This window comes from Anser cygnoides, chromosome 1 (assembly GCF_040182565.1).
Source record: "Anser cygnoides isolate HZ-2024a breed goose chromosome 1, Taihu_goose_T2T_genome, whole genome shotgun sequence".
NCBI classification, from domain to species: domain Eukaryota; kingdom Metazoa; phylum Chordata; class Aves; order Anseriformes; family Anatidae; genus Anser; species Anser cygnoides.
The window spans coordinates 190,307,884-190,326,821 of NC_089873.1; the positions used below are offsets into that span (position 1 = coordinate 190,307,884).

Genomic DNA, 18,938 nt, shown 5'->3' on the forward strand with positions numbered 1-18,938 from the left:
CTGATCACTACCTACCTCACATTACATATGTTCAAAGATACATATTTCCTCCTTAATTCATCATGGTACAATTTGCTTTTATTTTCCTTCCTTACGCTGCATACTTAAGACTAACACAATGTATTGCACACAAGAACATGGTGACTAGAAAATTTGGATAGTAACCTTGCTTGAGGCAATTTGCCTCCATTACATATGTGCTATGATAACCCAAATATACACAATCAGTCTCTTTCAACAAACCTGGCTTGTTTCCTACACATGACAAATGCATTCTGAAGTTTAATTAGAAATAGTCAGGAAGACTCGTGTACTGAATCCCTGCTGATAATGTTGGAAGGCATCTAGTGAATAAAGCTTGGACTGTACAATACTGCATAGTGAAAGAAAATGAACATTACTCATAACAGACTGACTATTTCTAGCCTCACCAGACTGAGGCCAGCTACGTCACTTGAACTAAGCTTTCTACGTGGGGTCACTATCTTCATTTCTTACTTTCTAGGTTAAATTGAGAAACTCTGCAGTCTGGTTTGGGCAGCAGCACTGGTTTTTGTTTTTATTGTAACCTTTTTGTTCCCATTCCTCTATAAAACGTAGGCAGCTTTCTTCTTTAATAAGGAAAGCATTCCTTTACTTTTGAAAGGAAATGTAAATATCAGATACAATAACACCAACGTGCATGCTGCCAACTGTCTTTAAGAGAAAGATTTGAATAGCATTCATGGGACAGTGAAATAAACACTTAATCAACTATCAAATGGATGCTCATTACGTATGCACCATGCAGTCTGTGTCCTGAGTTAAGTCCTAATTATAATTCTTCTACTGAAAAGACACAAAGTTATGGAGAATACACCTCAATATAATAACCTCAAGGCTGCATCAGCAGCCTGACCTTAACATTTCTTAAAATTTAACTGTATCTTAACTAGCATTTCTTCTAGCTGTGTTTATTTTGCTGTCTATGCAACTTCCCCAGTCTTAAAAAAACAAGCTGAAAAAAACTTTCCTCATATTACATCACCGGTGCATCTATTTGTGAACTGCACAGATCTACCAGAGATGACTAGGTAACTCATAGGTGTAGATGTTTTCATCTGCACAAGCAAAGCAGAGGCTAATTAGACATTTTGCTGCAGATTTCTGATATTTCATTAAGAGCAGAAAGCTAAACTTGCAGTATCTCAGTTTGATTCAAGCACCTGGAAAGGCATATGCGCACAGATGTGTTCTGTTCACTCTGCTTTGACCCAAGTTTGCATTATGCCAGCTTGTTTCTTTGTCCCAAATTGTATGCATTTTACTCATGCAATTCTAATCTCCGTTCTGTAAGTATCTCCAGTCCTCCTGCTCTTTCCTTTCCAGTTGTCCTCCCAGCTCTTCATCCACTCATCTTCAGCTCAGTTTCTCTAAGCCCACTGCATAAGTCTCTGTGCCCTTACACATCCCTCCGATATAACTAATAGAGATTTCTCCCCACAAAATACAGACCCACTTCCATGCTGCTTCAGTCTGAAGTGGAAGAAAAGGAAAAAAAAAATCAGATCAGCATTCCTGCTTGGTGTTCAGGCCAGGCCTACACTAGGGCAACACTGTAGCAGCAGGAATGTGCTCAAGCTGGAACATGCCAGTGCAGGTTACATCTTTGGGAAATCATCTAGCACCTAGTAAGTCTCCAGTAGGTCTATATAAACCAGTTTTGCGAAGCTGTCAAGTGACCAAATCTCGGCAGATCTGCTGAAAGAAAGCAGAATGTGTATCTGTGACACAACCACCAATCTATCACACTTAAAGACTCTGTTCCAAACTATAAAGCATTGCTATTATTTAAACAAAAGTCACCAAGATTTTTCCCTCACCTTGCTCTCCAAAGAGCTAAATGACATGGAAAGCTATACTACAAGTGGATAAAATGTATTGGTATGGTGTGAATTAAGAAGCTGACTGGCACTCAAAACAGACAATGTTACCAGCTTCACCTGTGTAAGTAAGAACCTGAATTACATGATTAAAAAAAAACATTAAGAATGGTTTTTAAACTGTAGTTCAATGCCCATAAGCACTCTTTCCAAAAATAAAGGAATCCATCAGCGGAAGTTCTTTTCTTTAGCCTCCAATGGGAAAGCAGCACATCATTTTCTCCTGTTTTCTCAAAAAGAAACGTAACATTTTGACTCTAATCTCACAGGCATTAGTGTTTAAAAATCCCATGAGCGTTCATGTTAGATGCATTCCTTATCACATTTCTACAAAAAAAGTTATAATTAAAATGTTGTGTTTAGAAAGACAAGTGCTGCTGCAGAATGCACTTTAAGGATATAAAACATAACTTTGCACTGAAAGGATACAATATGATCTCAATTATAACAAAATCTGTAACTGTACAAACAATAAATAACCTAACTTCCAGCTTCAACAGTACCCTCTGGAATCAGAGGTTAAAATGTTCTTTTTAAAATATGCATCGTTATCAGTAATAAACATCTCCATGGTTTTACAATTCTGCTGGATGAGAAAAAAATCCAGCCTTATTGAAAACATGCACTAAGAAACAGCACACACCTAATTATTTCCCACCTTTTGCCGAGTTATTTTTCAATCCATAATACAGCCACAATTGAGATCAAAGTAAGCTCATAAGGAGAGTTTCCTTGATATAAAAGAAGAGAGCTGTTGTCAGGACTCAGTGGGAACTATTTGACTTGCACTCTCTTTCATTTACCAGAAACTGGTTTGTTAAACCTTTAAGTACAGGGAGAGACCATCTCTGCTTTTAAACAGCATAAATTTGAGGGAATTACTATAGTATCGCGTGTGCTGCTTCAACAGAAATTCATTTAGGTTTTAAACAACAGCCTTTTGCTATAAATTTTTGCATACTACTACCTACACCATAATTCCACTTCATGGAAACTCCTATGCCTATGTCCACAGAGCAGTATAAATAGAAAAAAAATCATTTTAGGACTTAAATGTGTAACCAACATCACTGAATGCTACCAGAGAATGAGTTTACAAATTCTGATTATTTTTTTTTGTCAGGTAATTTACTGGTTTAACAGTTCACATTTTGCTTTAGTGACTTTTGGTCTTCAAAATGTTTCAAAATCTAGTATTTATATATTTAGTAGAAGGCTATCAAAACTAGATATGAACATAAAAAGATATCTAGAAGCACGGAGTTAATGTACATGGCAATGCCTAATCCAACAGCTGAAATAAGTGCCAACAAAACCAGGCTAATTGTAAAGCAATGATACTGTTTCATTTCCATTAGCAAGATTAAAACGAGTACACTCAGTTTACCCTGCAAGACAACACATACCAGAGCACCGCATTTTTCCTGACCCTTGGACAGTTTTCCCTTCTTGGTGTAACGCCAGCCAAAACTAATGAAACACCACACAATTCACTGCCATTACCTGCATCATGGGATACTTGGTTTCAGCGGGACTTCCAAATCCGTTAACGCCAATGAAGCTGGTGCTAAAGTAGGAATCTGTGAGACTAGCATCAGCTAACCCGCCGCCATCTATTCCAGGAACTAAAAGGAAAAAGGAAAAATGTTTCAGACAAACGTAGTTCACCATGAATTTATTTGCTGAGATCTTCTATAATTTTTTGGCTGGTGGGTGGGGGCAGTGTGGAATTGGAGATGGTTGGTAGTACTAATCTTCAAGTCTAACTTCTCAGCAAAGCAACTAAAACCATAACTGCATAAAATCATGAACAAGGCTGCTAAACAACAAAATATGCAGCATGGATTTATAACACAAATGCAGGAAGAGGCAGAAAAGTGAAAGGTTTTGAGGGAAACGATGATGAGTTTGAACTTTACGAACAGTAACAACATGACATGTAATGATATCAAAAAATAATCAACCAACTAAAAAAATAAAAGGCAAACAAAGAAAGCCTACATCTTAGAAATGTATGTGTCAAGTAAAGTTTTTAAGGGGATATACTTGTTCTTTTGAAGGGTAACACACAAAATATACATTTAAAAATATCTCAAGTCCTCCCATACAATGCAGAAATACTTTTAAAGCTTCCTTAAGAGCCTACTGCTATTTTCATTATCTTGTACTACACAAAGTGGCAACAGTTTTATGAGAAGTGGCCAAAACCTCCTTTGGAATGAAAGCAAGTGTGAAGGATGTAACTGAAGAAATTAATCCCACGAAATTGCGTGCCTGGAAGTAATGGCCTCGACATACAAGCACAAATAAATGAATTCACTTCTATGAGACTACAGAGCACAACCAGCAGCAGTCATAATTAACACAGAACACTCAAGCAGGTATTACTCAGATAACAAAAAAGACTTTACAGCTGTACACACGTTGCAATTCAAATTAAGCTTCCGCAAAAACACCCACAGCAAATTATAAAGACACTAATCGGTATGTCCAGGCCACTGCAAGCCAACAGACATGAGTAATTGGTAGCTCTAAGGTAGAAAGGCACACATCCAACTCAGAAGAACATCCTGTACCAAACTATCCAACTTGAACTTCTGCATGGACTTCCAGCCAGCTGGTGACACACTGAAACAGCTTCCTGTCCCAAATCCTCAAGGGAAATAAAGTGGAACTCTGTAGCAGAGCTAATGGCATGCAAATTATAACTCCTAAGGTCTCACCAGAATGGGAACTTCCACTCCAAAAAGACTGTGTAACCTGGGAAGCTGTTTCTATGCTATATGTGCAGAAAACAGCAAAAGAACCACAGCCACATGCAGTCATAGGAAGGACTGAAAGACCAGGATCACTAGCAGCATCCGTACTGCAGGCAGATGAGCTTTGCAGTTGAAAAAAAATCTTGAAGTACCACTGCTAAATCCAGAACATCGTTTGTAAGCTCTGCAGGTTTGAGAGAAACACCTAGTAATTAAGCATCTTTAAAGTCCCTTAATGAAGTACAACAGGAAGATTTCCAAAAAAAGTTTTTAAACAGCTGAGAGAATAGGACAATAAAACTGTCTCCACCATCCATTAACTGGATACTCCTTCAAGACTTCAAAGCAGCAGCCATGTAGAAATTTCAGAAGTCCTCTCATTATAGCCCTAAAAAAGACAAAGCTGTTCTTCAGGTTAAGGCATTACTTTTTGAACTTAAATTCCCTAAATGAAGCTGAAGACTAGAAAAAAAGTAGTCTGTGATTGAGCTATTGTATCAGGAAAATTAGTAACGTCTGTAGTAACACCAGTTATTGTCTTCTCCTACCTGCTACTTTCAGTCCCTACCTCATCACATGAAGGTTGACATTTTAACACAATCGTTTTCTAGCATCATGAAAAAGTCCTAGGATTTTTCTCAGGAGAAAACTGGAAAATAGCAGATCCATGAGTAATGAGTAGTTGCAGCCTAGTCTGCCCAGAAATTCAGTGTCCACACCGCATTTTTTAATACTTATTCTTAAAAATGTGTTTCCTATCTAGCTTTCCCTGACTGCATTTCAGCCATTATCAGGAACTGCTGCAGTGTTGATACTAGATTCCTGACTGTAAAAGCCCATGAAAAGCTTTAATTTTCAGGAACAACCATCATTTCAAGATACACTATATCAACTGAGCAGTATATCTGCCATTTCATCTTCCATTTCTGTCAAACTTCAGATTACATCCAATCTTTAAACAGACTACAGCGAGCGCCTCCCTTAGATTACACGACCAGTTCTCAGGTGCTTCAGTCTGTCGAACAATTAACAGAAAACTGATTGTTTCAACCTCTCCCACTGCTCCTCACTAAACTAGAGTCAATGCAACAACCCATTTAGCTTGATTTCTCTTGGACAAATAGAGCTAATATGCAAAATCATCAAAACTGGAAAAAAGAAAGTGGAAAACTTTCAAGTGGTTATTTCGCCACATGCAGCATGGCAAGAGCCTCAGCTGTATGAAATAAACCCCCCAGCTCAGCTCCAGTAAGCCAGGACAGCTGGTACAGCTGCAGTCACCCCGTTGCATCCAAGTAAATCACTGGAGCCAGCGCAGATAGCCTTGATAGGGCAAAAACAGGCAGGCAGGACCAGATGCTCTTCTTGTCAAGAGGAGGCACCCGTAGTGCCATGCGGCTCAAGCTGCAAGCAGCAGCAGGCTTCCTGCAGCACTCCCAGGGCTCAGCACTGCAGAGGACACTGCCGTGCAGCACAACGGCAATCCCCAACACTGCTCAAGTGCCAGCAGTGGGAAAGCAGCAGTATTTGCTGCACAAGCCAATCCACGCCACTCAAAGCTGCTCTGAACTACGCTTTAGGCTTCCTGTTGACGCACTGATTTATAACTGGGCTCTTCAGACAGGAAAAGCTACTCCACAGCATTTTCTGCTATCCAGCTGCGTGAAGACTCTCTCTCGAGTCCAGCGGTTTGGCTGTGCTGATAGACTCCTCGCAGGGTTACCACAAATTGCTGTGCTTGAGTGCTGATCCACCTTTGTACCGCTGAACTCTGTCGATGCTTCACCTGCTGCACTAACCTAACGAAGTGCATAAACTTCCCAACAGCCTGGAAAACACCTCTATCTAAAGGACCAAGGCTTCAAGAAAACATTCCACCAGGAAAAAAAAAAACATCAAAAAGTTAAGCTCACTAGAGCAGAGGGCAGTTTTCTTAGCAATAGCTCATATTTAGAACAGAGTTCTCTAGAAGCGATGCGTGTAACGATTGTCTTCGAAGGAAAACTCAGATCTGGCTTCCTTAAATTTATTTCCCTATAGCTGGAAGAAAGAAACAGAACTAACAGAAAAGACAAAGCTTATATAGGTACAATGGAAAAAGTAATCCCTGCATTGCCTGTAAGAGCAAACAAGACCATGTACTCCATCTCTGCTCAAAGGAGGGATGTTCAGCTGTTACGGCGGCGATGAAAGTTCAGCAAATACCTGAACAGCACAGGCAGCTGTACTGTACTTGGCACCTGGCCTTCTCCGGGAGAAACAGAAAGCACTTATCTTCTTTCTGCCAAATATTTGGCAAATCGTAAATTCTCACTTGCTTCTGGAAGACCAAGGCAGTTGAGAGCATAAGAGAAAAGCCATTTATCGTTAGTAACCTACAGGAGATCTTCAAGCAGAAATGTGTAGACTTCACCACACAGGCGGTATGGTATTAAGAACAAAATTAACCAAAAAAGTCCAAACTGGAATGAAGATTCTAGTCCTTAAGGAATTTTTGTTCTCATGAATTTATTCATTTTATTCATTTACATTAGAGCCTGCATTTGATTTCTCTGTCCACATCTCTCCTACCATAACAGCACATTTCCAAACATTTTTCACATAATGCTATTAGAATTACAAATGCAACACTGAGGTTTGTATTTTTTTCGTCTTTTAAAAGATCCACTATAACTGCAGGTAAGTTCAGAGAATAATTTAAAGAAAATCTGGAATTGGCTGTTCTTGCCAAAGGAACATGCCTTTGTTTTGTAACAGTATTATCCACCTGTCAAAGTCCGATAAATTTTCAATGGACTCTTCCTTGGAGAGAAGTAACAGCTTTCTTATAAAATTAGAAAGGTTGACTGGGCAGATGTGAGAAAAATGATGGATGTATGAAGGAACAGAAAGCATTGTCTCCTTTTTCAGGAGGCATCACATTATGCAAATAATTATGCAAACTAAGAATCCAGTGGTAAAATACATGCTGACACATTAGGTAAGCACATACATAAGAACAAGAAGAAACTTCTAAACAACATCAAAATTAAAGCCAGAAGTTACATCCTCACAATTCTGGAAAGAAATTTAAACATCTTGAGAAATTCAGAAGGTGCTTTCTACATTTTTACATCCACATTATCTAATAATTTTTTGCTTGATGAGTAACACTGCAGCTTAATGTGACAACTGCAATTAAAAATAAATATCGTCTTATATAATTCATCACCCACAGAAATTTAGCAGAAAGTAGGCTTCCCTTCAGATGCAGGCACCAAAGAGGAAAAAAAACCAGAGGGTTATTTTTGCCTTACTTTTTTTCAAAGACTTTTTTCAGGTACAAAGGATCTCAACGCAGCTTAGGTGCTTGAGTACTACTGTGATGAACTCGACACAAACATTTCAACAGGATCAGTGGGTTTCAGCTGGTTTCGGTTTAATGCTCGTCGTGTCATACTAGCACTAAATACTAACACTACCTGAAAAGGTGGCATTTCTAATACTTTCATTGTGGACAGTAAACAAATACCGCACTATCTTACATGGCTTCTCTTATGAGCTTGGCATTAGTACTGGTCATCTAGGAAACCATTATTAATATATAAAAAGGATCCTTTACAGTAACGGAATATACCGGCCCAAAAATGAGTGGGCTGAAGTAAGATCACAATAGATTTTTGTTGACATCGTCTTCAAACCAACTATTTAAAGATTTCTGGCAACATAATAAAGCAGACTGAAATAATCCATTTTGCTACTATCACTGCCTAACAAACTGTATTATAATTATTTTATGCTGGGGAAAAAAAAAAAAGCTTATATTTATAGAGGTAATCTTGATTTCAGCTCCCAGAGCAGCCACAATAACAGGCACTTTTCACCTCAACACAGCCTGGTAAACTTAATCATATGTTCACTGTACACGTGCACACAAAGAACAAGGTGTTATCTCAACTAGATATAAAGCAGTAAAAACTCCAGTGCCGTATCTCCAGTGGAATTTTACACTGAGATAGCCATCCTAACACTGAGACTAAAACAATAAAACTTTTATATAATGCCTATGTATGGCAAGTCACTTAAGACTTAGAAAAGTGGTTTTAGTGCTCTAGAAGCATTGCGGTGTCAGAGGAACTTATGCTTGTCCTATTTTGCTTTGTACTGATAGGTTGGTATCAGGAAACAGGTGCTTGAGGTGTTAGCCCTGCTGCATACCTCGTGAGCACTATACATAGTGCCAGGTGCATCTTGGTGTTGCTTTCCCCACAGTGTCACTACTCTTGTTTCAGTTTGCTAGGGAAAGTAGATTCTCTGGTCTTAATTTCTCTCTCATTTAATGCAATTTTCCAAAACCAACCTAGGAATCACTGAAATAGGGACAGCGGACAGAGAACCTGAGCTAATCCCCCAGGCACGAGGAGCAGAAGCGCACCACTGCGCTAGGATGCTGTGAATGGAAGTGCAGTTGGAGGGCAGACAGCACAAACGAACCAAGCTGGCTGAAAGGCAGACAGGAAGCAAAACAGTTTGGGAAATGCTGCCTTATTTACAAACACTCCCACTAAGTGATGAGATATTCACGGGCAAGCAAGGGAAAACAGCAATCCTTACCATAATATTAAGTGACTGGGCTGCCTTTTTTTTTTTTTAATTTTATCTCGCATATCATACAAGCATCTGATGAAGCCCCCCAAAAAGTATAGCTGCCATCCTTTTGCTCTGTAAAAATCTTTGTACAGCATCCAGAGCAGCAGGACTCCTTTTCATGGACCGAGTCCAAAAGCACAGTGATAAAACTAATTAAAAATGATACTTTTTCAAAAGAGCCATCAGAAGTACTCTTATCAGAGACAGCAATTCCAACTATGGAAATCACTTAATATCAAAGCTTTCAGAATAAACCTCCAAACCATTTCATAATTCCTGATATATTGCATCAATTTTTTCGATATACCACATTATTTTTTTCAAAACACACATTTGTTTTTTAACAGCCTCCTTCCTGTACATAAAATTCAACTTCTTATATAAAAACAGTCGAATGAGAAGGATGAAGATGTCCTAACACCCTGTCCAAGTTATTTCTTATGGGAGTGGGAGGGAGAAAAAAGAAAGGGAAGATCTTCCCATCAGTTTCATCAGCATTAGAACAATTGACACAGAGGGACTCTACCCATGGACTACAGGGATTTCTTTTCACATAACCCACCTGACTGCAACATCTACAACGCATGTCTCTACCACCACTTTCATATTTAAGTATTTGTTTTCTGAATCTCAATTCTCAGAGGAAGGAAAAAAAGGAATAAAAGGCCATAAGGAGGCAAATAAAATGATACAAATAAGATCTAAACACAAAATATCTTTGAAGATCAGACAAAACAATCACACCATCAGAACTTAACCCCCAAGAGACTGATGGAACACAGACATGCACGGAGCGTGATCTGCACCAACTCATCTTCAATACACAGCGATTCACTATACCATTTTTTAAGGCAGTGTAACGTATTACATCATTACCAGAAAACAACAGATAAGGAAAACATCAGCCACATCAGCTTACTATCTAAATCCCTCCACTGACCCCCTTTCCATCAGCTGCCTCGACACCAAGAGTTTTTTCAGCTTCTGAGGTCCTACAGAACTGCTTCTCCCTGCGTTTCTCACCCCAACCTCACTTACCATTCGTCCATTTTTCCCGCAGCAGTCTAAATTTGCTTCTAGGTGGTTCCTTACACAGGGAACTCTTTCTGAGCTGGTCCCCAAGGTCACTATTTTCTGTGCATTCAAATCCTTCCTGCAGGCCCACTCCCACAGTGATACCTACAAAAAATCAGTTATCTAATAACTGCTAGACAGAAACTAAATGGGGATGCTCAGTATCTTAAAAAAAAAAAACATCATCAAAACTTCAAATTATTATAGCAATTATCACCTTTGAGTTTGCTCACAAGATGTCTATGGCTATGCCCCCCCCCCCCCCCCCCAAAACACAGTTTATCTTTGTCTTTGAAAGTGGAAAACAATCAAAACAGTAACAATGCCATTGTCATGTACTTCGATACCCAGCACGTGGTAGGTACTACCAGAAACAAATAAGTACCCATACTCCCAAGGGATCTGTAATTTCTGTGCAATATTTGGACTTGAATGTTTTCTCACCCAACAAAGAAACCCCCCAAAGTATATAAATACAGAAAAATCAGTTTCAAGCACAATAGCATGTTTTATTTTTTCCTGGAAATTTCACATGCTGAAACTGCCCCCTTATATATCCCAAATAACTTTGGGGATGTAAAAGTTTTTTCTCCTCTTTTCATCAACCCCTCCAATAAGTTTTCCATTTCTTCCCCATTTCCACATGAAACACAAAAGTGAGAGAAAATCCATGCCTATCATTTCCCAATTTCTGCTGTTGATATATGAAACGAGTCGATTAAGTGAATTCACCAATTTTCATTTACTCCCATGCATCTCCTAACTTGTTATTGTTTTTAAGTCTTCAATTCTCAATCGTTTAACAGTCTCCAGCTGTCCCAAATGTCTTGTCAATTCTCAGACTTGCCTCCAATGTCTTAAAAAAAAATATTTAGAGCAAAACAAAAATTGTATCTTCTATCAGCTCCTGGAAAAGGCATCAGGAATATTAAAACATGAGGCATCTCTCTAATAAGAAAACAGAGGTATATGACAACTAAAGAGCATCACTTGCTAAAAGGACAAGCAGGCCTGCAGAAGGAATTCTCAACCCTCTCTCCTGACTGCAATACCTGTTTTCTGTACTCAAGCAAAGAAGAAACAAACCCAGGGAAAAAGTGACTAGCACATGGCACACCACCAATATATTTACATTAAAAAGTTTGAGATACCTGTTTCTAAATATTTCAAGCTGTAAGTACTCAAACACTACCAGAGATGATAAAAAAATCCGTATTTAGAATAATTCTGACCATTGTTTCATTGCGTTAAGAAGCGTAATCCAACAGATTACCTTTAATATCTATTTTGCTGAATGGCTTATCTTCCCATTTTCTCTATATCCACTATTTCATTTAGTTTGAAGAAGAATGGGCTGGTAGAGACTTAAACACCTTTAAAAAAAACAAACAGAATACAAATGTATGGCTCTTCCCACCCCAAGCCTAGCCTATTTATGGATTTACCAAAACCTAAGCCCTAATTCTCACTAAGCTAACTGCCAAGTGATTGCATACAGAGCTGCTACAGCGGCCGTCAATACCCACTGCTGCTCTGACTGGCCTTCTAACACAGCTTGCGGGCTGTGAAAACAGCAATCATGCTTTTATTAGGCTAACCCAACGCAACCCAAGCCTTCATCGTCCTCCTTTCCACCTCCTCACGGACAAAGCCTACGCGCAGACAGGTTTCCTCAGCAGCTGTGGAGAAACAGAGCAGTACTGCGGGTATGTTATGGAAATAGGGGCCTGGTTTAAACGCCTTTTTCCTAGAAGAAGGCTTTTTGGGAGAGAACAAGACTCAGAAGCCTGGGAAGGAGAGGCAGCGGCAGCACCGTGCCTGTGGCCAGCTCCTGCGTGCTCCTCAGTGGACAGCAGCACCGGAGCCCGCTGCGGCAGAACTGAGCACGCCTGCAGCGCTCAGCCCATCGGCCCTCCTCCGGGGCTGTGCTCAGACAAGTCAGGCACCAGGCTAAAGAGTCAGCACTCACGGTTACTGCCGTGTATCGTGTGCTTCACAGCACAGAAAGCACTGCAGCAAGCAGCGAACGCTTCTATCAGTGCAATACAGCTTTTGTGAGGCCCGTGTGCAGAAGAGTATTACATTTGTATTTATTCACTTTAGAGTAATTTCACAACTGCAGTTGTCTGTACAGCTTTAACTTGTCCAGCTTGTGTACAGACATGATAGATTTTAGTAACAGCGACAATTTTCTTTAGACCCTCCCTCACATGGCACCAAGTGCTCTGGGAACCAGCCATCGGCAGGCAGTAACACAGGCTGCCAACCTGCTCGTTACACAAGGTGTAAAGCTTCAAACGGAACAGAGAGCAGACACAGGAGGAGAAATTTCTCATGCCTCTTACCTATCCTTTCCTGAGCTGCTCCTTAAAACCCTGTCCGTCATATCCTTCCCCCTAAATGCCAAGGAATGGTAATTTCCCCCTTGTCCACTCCTACAGTCCTCTCAGGTTAGATACCACTGCTACTCTGCCCGGTACCTGGGCTGACACTCAGGACTTGTGGCTATCAGAAGACCGCTGTGCGTAGGTTTTGGCCACTAACAAATCTCGAGGAAACTTTTTCTGATATTTTCTCTTTCCTTTTTTGGTTAGAGGTCCTATGTGAAAAGGACTTCTTTTTAAAATCAAACTTTGGTCAGGCAGTTAGCAGCTGTGCTTCTTATTTTGCAGACAGGCAGCTGGACACCTTGCACCCAGGAGGCCGAGCACTCACAGCACCAAAAGAGCAGGAACAGTGCTTTGAGCACATGTGCTTCAAATACAAAGTGCTTTAGGGGCAGGGGTGCTACCTTCTGAAAGTGGATGGAGTTCATCAGCATGGTCAGTCTCATTCCCCGAGAACATAAAAAGCCACAGCAGTCAGGCCAAAGACACATTTAGCCTTCTGCATCACCTCTGAGGCTGGACAATGGTGGGCATGTAGACAAAAGCATAAACTCGAGGTGAGGATGACGCAGAGGTTCCCTGAAGGCTCTCAACTATACATGGTAGAAAATGAGTTTGACTCAAATGATTTTTTTTTTCACATTTAATAGTCTAAGGAAGAGTTTTTTTCCAATAATATCTGATGACTTTTTGAACCCCTGTCAGATGTTAGTATCTAAACCATCTCTGGCACAGAACAGTTTAACCACACGCCATGTGAAGAAATCTCTGTTGGTTAGCTCTGGACATGTCACCTGCTTGTTTCACTTGATACCCTTGTACTGGAACACTTCTGCCCTGGAATATTTCTTGCATTTTTGCTGTACTTCTCCTTATCAATCAATGTTCCCATCACCTGTGTTCTGAAAACAAGTCAGTATTTGGGGAGTCTTTGCGATTACTACAGAAAAACCTATAAGCAAATTAATAATCCTGTACTCAAAGCAGGATTAGAGTAACACGCATGTTAGAATGAGGCGCTGACCCACTTTTAACAATAAATAGGACTGCACAGTTAATTACTCAATGAGCATTATCTGCTCCGTGCACTGAATGATGCTGGGGTCCGGTGAGGAAGAAGGGAGAGAAGGCAGCACACGCAGGTGCCTAACTGGAGGCCACCCCGATACTTCTGCATTAGGGAAGACGGGCAGTGAGACTGCACAGGAAGGATACCTTTTGGCACTTCCTAATTCCACATTCTTTAACCCAGAACTTTACTGTTTAATAGAAGTTGATATATAGCTTTCTACATCTGCAAAAATACAGCTTTCATTGCATCCACTTGGAAATTGTAATAGTAACACCGTGGGCCACCAGCAAAATGAGAATTTCAGAGATGAACTTGTCAGTAGCTATACTGGTCAGCTCCACATTTTGAGCAAGTATCTTCCTTATTTCTTTCACAAATGCATACTGACGCAAGGAAGCTTAGAAGCAAGACTGGGCCCACTCTAAGGCTCTTCATTTAGAATTTGTCTCTCCTTCCTTTCCTTACTCTTTTTTCCCAGGTAGACTCCTTGATATAAGACCCTCCCCCCTACTAGTCCAAGCCTTTGCCTCCTGTAACTTCAAGCAAGGTGCCTTTCCCTGCAGGGAATCACTGATAACTCTGCAGGGAGTTTGCCCATTCTTGGTGCCCTCACAACAGGGGCAACTGCTGAGAGCTCCATGCAGTTTTAAACCTCTGACGGGCTGATACATACTCAAACACGTGGTTTCCAAATAGTTTAACTGCTCAGCAATATCAACTGTTGAGCACACAAACTCTGAGTTTTTTTCTTAGGTTTAGGACTTGAGCAACTTTTAGAGTTCTTTCTTATGAGAACAAATGAAGAAAATCCCTCATATAGAAGCTTTTATCCCCAGGTCAGCTTATAAACCCTCTCCACAAGCCTGGATACACTAGCTTAGCAGATTTTAACTATTTACTTTTACATTTTTATTCACCTACACATCTCAAGCCTAATTCTGTTCAAAAAAAAAAAACAAGCAGAGATCAAATGATAGCTGCTGAGTGTTTCCCATCTACCCGTAAAAAAAAAAAAGCAGCATAGACTTCACTTTGAACAACAGAAGTTTGATAAAACAATCAAAAATCGTATCTTTTAACAGAAAGCATTAAGCAATTCTATGTTTTAGGGTTCTCCTGGAAGAGTAGACATGACAGTGTTGTACTAATACAAGGTACTGTCCAGCTACCAACTACACGGACAATATAGCTCAATGGCACGAGCTCACTACACCTGGTGAAAAAGCAGTTACAAGTACCTGAAACGTATCGAGCGCTGAGAGCTATACACAGGATGTTCAACATGGCTGCATCTTAATTTCAGCAAAAGCACGGTTGTGGCCATTTAGCTGTTGAGTCACTTAATGTAAACAAATACCAGGTTTATGACAGAAATCAATAATGCAACCAAGCTTAATGTATTCATTTAGAGCATGACATTTCTGAAGAAGCTTTAATAGCTTGCTGGACTTTGTTGTTTCAAGTGCTGCTGCTGCTTTCACTACAAACCGAACTGTTCTTAAAACCAGCTTGCTACAATCAGCATCTATTCAGCCACCACGAAACTGACCAGCAACTGCCCTGCAATGCACACAGGAACCCTGAACCCCTACCAGGTGAGAGCAAGCAGGGAATGAAGGCAGGAAAAAGTCAGAAACAATGTACAAGCAATTTCTCCTTGCAGCAGCGGATGGCTTGCACACATCTAAATTGTTACAGCTTTAGGATTTACAAAGTGACACGCGCCTGCGATGTAACAATATTTCAAGGGGAAGAAGGCTCAAAACTTCCAACAGCTGAGACCCAACTCCGGTGGCCTGGAGGAGCACACCAGGCAGCTGCCCCTGCGCTACCACCCTCGCAAGAGCGGTTCCCCAGCTGGGGGGGCTCCCTAAAGGCACCCCAAACCTAGCACCAGGGGCAGCCAATGCCCAGGAGCCCCCCAGGAGGGGGACAGGAGGGCATCCCCTCTCCAGCATCCCGTTTGCAAGGGGGGCTCCTGCCCTTTCTCCCCACACCCGTCCCCTCTCCCCGTCGGTCTGCCCCTGGCGGACGGGGCTAAGATGGAGGCACCGCATCCGGGTGGGGGGGGAGGAGGGGGGGGGCTGGGGGAACCCCCAAAAAACGCCCCCGGGGATGCAGACAGGCGGCCGGGGAGGCCCGGGGGAGGGCAGGGAGAGGCCCCGCCGCCACCATGGCTGTTATTTGTTTCCGGTAGCACCACAGCACGCTCGGGAGCCGCTTCCCCGGCAGGACCGGGGCGCCCCCCATCTCCCACCCGCTCCCCACAGCCCCGGGGCCACCCCCGGCCCCACTCACTCGCCAGCCGCGGGCCGTCCAGCCCCCCGCCGCCGCTTCCTCCTCCTCCTCCTCCTCCTCCTCCGCCGCCGCCTCCCGCCCCCAGCTCGGCTTTCTTAGGCCCCACCGCCGCCGCCGCCGGGCCCGGGCTGGCCCCGTGAGGCGAGTAACCGGGCCCGGCGGTGGCCGCCGGGGGGATGCCGAGGGGGAGCCCGCCGAGGGGAGCGGCGGCGGCGCCGGGCTCCTCATGCAGGAACTGGCACTCCTCGCCGTAGAAGCAGGTCTTGTCCTTGGCGTAGTAGCGGCAGAACTTGAGCTTCACGGCCCCGCTGCTGGCGCTGCTGCTAACGCCGCCGGTCCCCGCCCCGCCGGCCGCCACCGGCCCCACCACCGGCGAGGGCGAGGAGCAGGGCAGGCCGCTGCTGTTCATGGCACCCGCCCCGCCGCCGGGGTCGGCACCATGGGGAAGGAGGGAGGGAGGGACGGGGCGGGGAGCGGGAAGGGGCGCGGGGACCGCCGTCACCCCGGGCTGCGGCTCCGAGGGAGGGAGGGAGAAGGGGGGGGGGAGGAGGAGGAGGGTGAGGGGGCGGGGGGGAGCCTCCGCTCCTCTCAGCGCGGCCGGGGGCGGCGGCGGCGGCGGCTCCTCGGCGCTCCCGGGGTTGTTTATGCCATTTTCCTCTTCCTCAGCGGCCGCCCGGGCGCGCCTGCGCCGGCGCGGGGCATGCCGGGTAGCGCCGGGCCGTGCCGAGCCGGGCCGGGGCAGGGGGCGTGAGGGGGAACCGGGGGGGAACCGGCGGGGAGCGGCCGCCGCGGGGACACCCCGCCGGGACACCCCGCCGGGCGGGCTGTGAGGGTGCGGGGCCGGCTCCCCCACCACAACGCGTTCGTTGCTCGCCTTGAGCGAGAAACGCGGCTGTTCCCCCTCAAAACGGCACCGAACTCCCATCCCTGGCTGCCCCGCGCGTCTGAGGGACCCTCCTCGGGCACAGGAGGGCTCGCCACCTCCTAGCGGGGTGCTCCAAGTGTTTCCCCGTGAGCGAGGAGGGTTTGCTGTGGGAGTCCTCCGTGACTCATCGCCACAGCGGCTCCAGGTTCTCTGAAATGTTCCTCAGAGTGCTGGCATCGCTCGCGGTGCAATCACCGAAATGGTATATATATAGTGGGGGAAGCATATTTTAACGCGCGCTTGACAGTAGTTTGGTAAGAAAAGTGCTTGGTGTGGAACTAAGATCGCTTTTTTGTCTTTTGTTGTATCCTCTCTTAAAATAAAAAACAGTCTGCCTCCAAAGTGGTTTGACAGTTTGTGTGAAAAAAATAAATAAAAGAATAATAAGTGAGCTGTTAAATGTCACGCTGAAACCTTTCTTCCTCAGATGAAGTCTTCGAGAAGTAGTGGTGCCTTAAGCTGAAATCTCAAGTTCTTGCAGTCAAGAGGGCACCTTCTCCAAGCTTACAAGCCAGCTGAGAAAAAAAAGCTGCTGCTTTGCAGAAAGAAGATTTGACAGAAAACTGGAGCAGAGCGAGGTGACAAGAGTTAACCTCCAATGCTAGCCTGGCATCCCAAGAAAACAATATGAAGGGCCTTATATTTCTGTTGTTCCCTAAAAATTTTCAGCCTTTTGCTTCCTTCAACTGTATATGGCAAAGGTGCTACAGATACAATGTTCCTATAAGTTTAGAAAAGTAGCAACAGGGAGGGAAGGCCCTGTTAGATTCTTTATTACAACGTCTCAGAAGGAGCTCAGATACAAACCACAGCGGGTTCCACAGTGAAGAGAGCCCTCCTAAAGGCTTCAACCATGAGAAATGTTTGTCAGAACATACACCGTCGTAGATAACCAAAAGCAGTTTGCTTTAGTACACAAATCAGAGGCAGTCCCAGCAGCTTTTGCTGAGTGCTCACAGCAGTACTTAGCTGTGTATCACTCAGACCACTGTCGTTAGCGTTATTGCTCTGAGGGGTGAAGCCAAGGACTTGGTTGCACAGGGGGGCATTGCAGCTATGGGTGACACGTCCCTCAGCTCTTGCCGTGGCGAAAGGCAGGGCTGAAAGTGCATTAGTGCATTGCTTTCTCTCCCTTTATCCTGATCATCCATTCCCTGGGAAGGTAGTAGAGAAGGGTAGAGTTCTCAGGCAGTTGAGGCTTTTGTGGGTTAGGGGTTTCACAGAGGGGAATGGGAAGCAGAAAGTGATATGCTGAGGTAACGCCAGGTGTGGGGAGCGAGAGGAACCCAATATCACCTGCAGCTGAAGTCCTATTCTCAGCAGTGTCTTTATCACACCTCATTCCAAGAATGATGTCCCCTGAAAAAAGCCCCTTCCCTCCAGAAAGATCAGACTGAGGGGCCAAGTTATAGATGCACATGAGGAGGCTGGAAGGGGTGCTTGAAAGATGTTAATAAAGGGAGAAGAAAAATTTCAGCTTTCACCCAGAGCTTTTCCAAGACCCGTGGATCTTTTATCCAGAGCTTTAGTACTGTGGATTTAATGGTATCAAGTTATCTTACAAGAGATTTCATGATACACATAGGGAAATACCTTTTCTGGGTAAACTGGTTGAGCATGAAATAAATTCTTCCAAGCAAAGACTTCAATTGTGTAGCCGCTCCCATCACTGAAGTGTATTCTAACCTGTGTTTTCAACCTTGTGAATCTGCTTTTCCCACAGCTCTTTTGCTGATCCATGCATATGTCTAATACTGCATATACACGGTAAGGTTAGGAACAAATGGGCTTGTGTATACACGACCCACATTTTTCTGTCTGCAAGCTGTGGTTGAGGCTGGAAACATTCACCGTGGATGCAGGAAGAGTTAA

The 18,938-nt window shown here is 43.5% G+C and overlaps 1 protein-coding gene across 8 annotated transcripts in view; it reads right to left on the bottom strand.

Moving 5' to 3' along the window:
• Positions 1–17,007, bottom strand: part of PAN3 (poly(A) specific ribonuclease subunit PAN3) — an 80,468-nt gene extending 63,461 nt beyond the window's left edge. For 2 of the 8 annotated variants that reach the window (XM_066989734.1, XM_048072843.2), the window contains exons 1-3: positions 16,142–17,007; positions 10,349–10,489; positions 3,426–3,547 (exon numbers count right to left, since the gene is read on the bottom strand). In XM_066989734.1, the coding sequence (XP_066845835.1) occupies positions 3,426–3,547; positions 10,349–10,489; positions 16,142–16,550 (672 nt within the window). In that variant the 5' untranslated portion in view covers positions 16,551–17,007. The remainder of the gene's footprint in view (positions 1–3,425; positions 3,548–10,348; positions 10,490–16,141) is intronic. The other 6 variants (XM_066989737.1, XM_066989733.1, XM_066989739.1 and 3 more) reach the window with 6 other exon arrangements.
• Between the last annotated feature and the right edge of the window lie 1,931 nt (positions 17,008–18,938).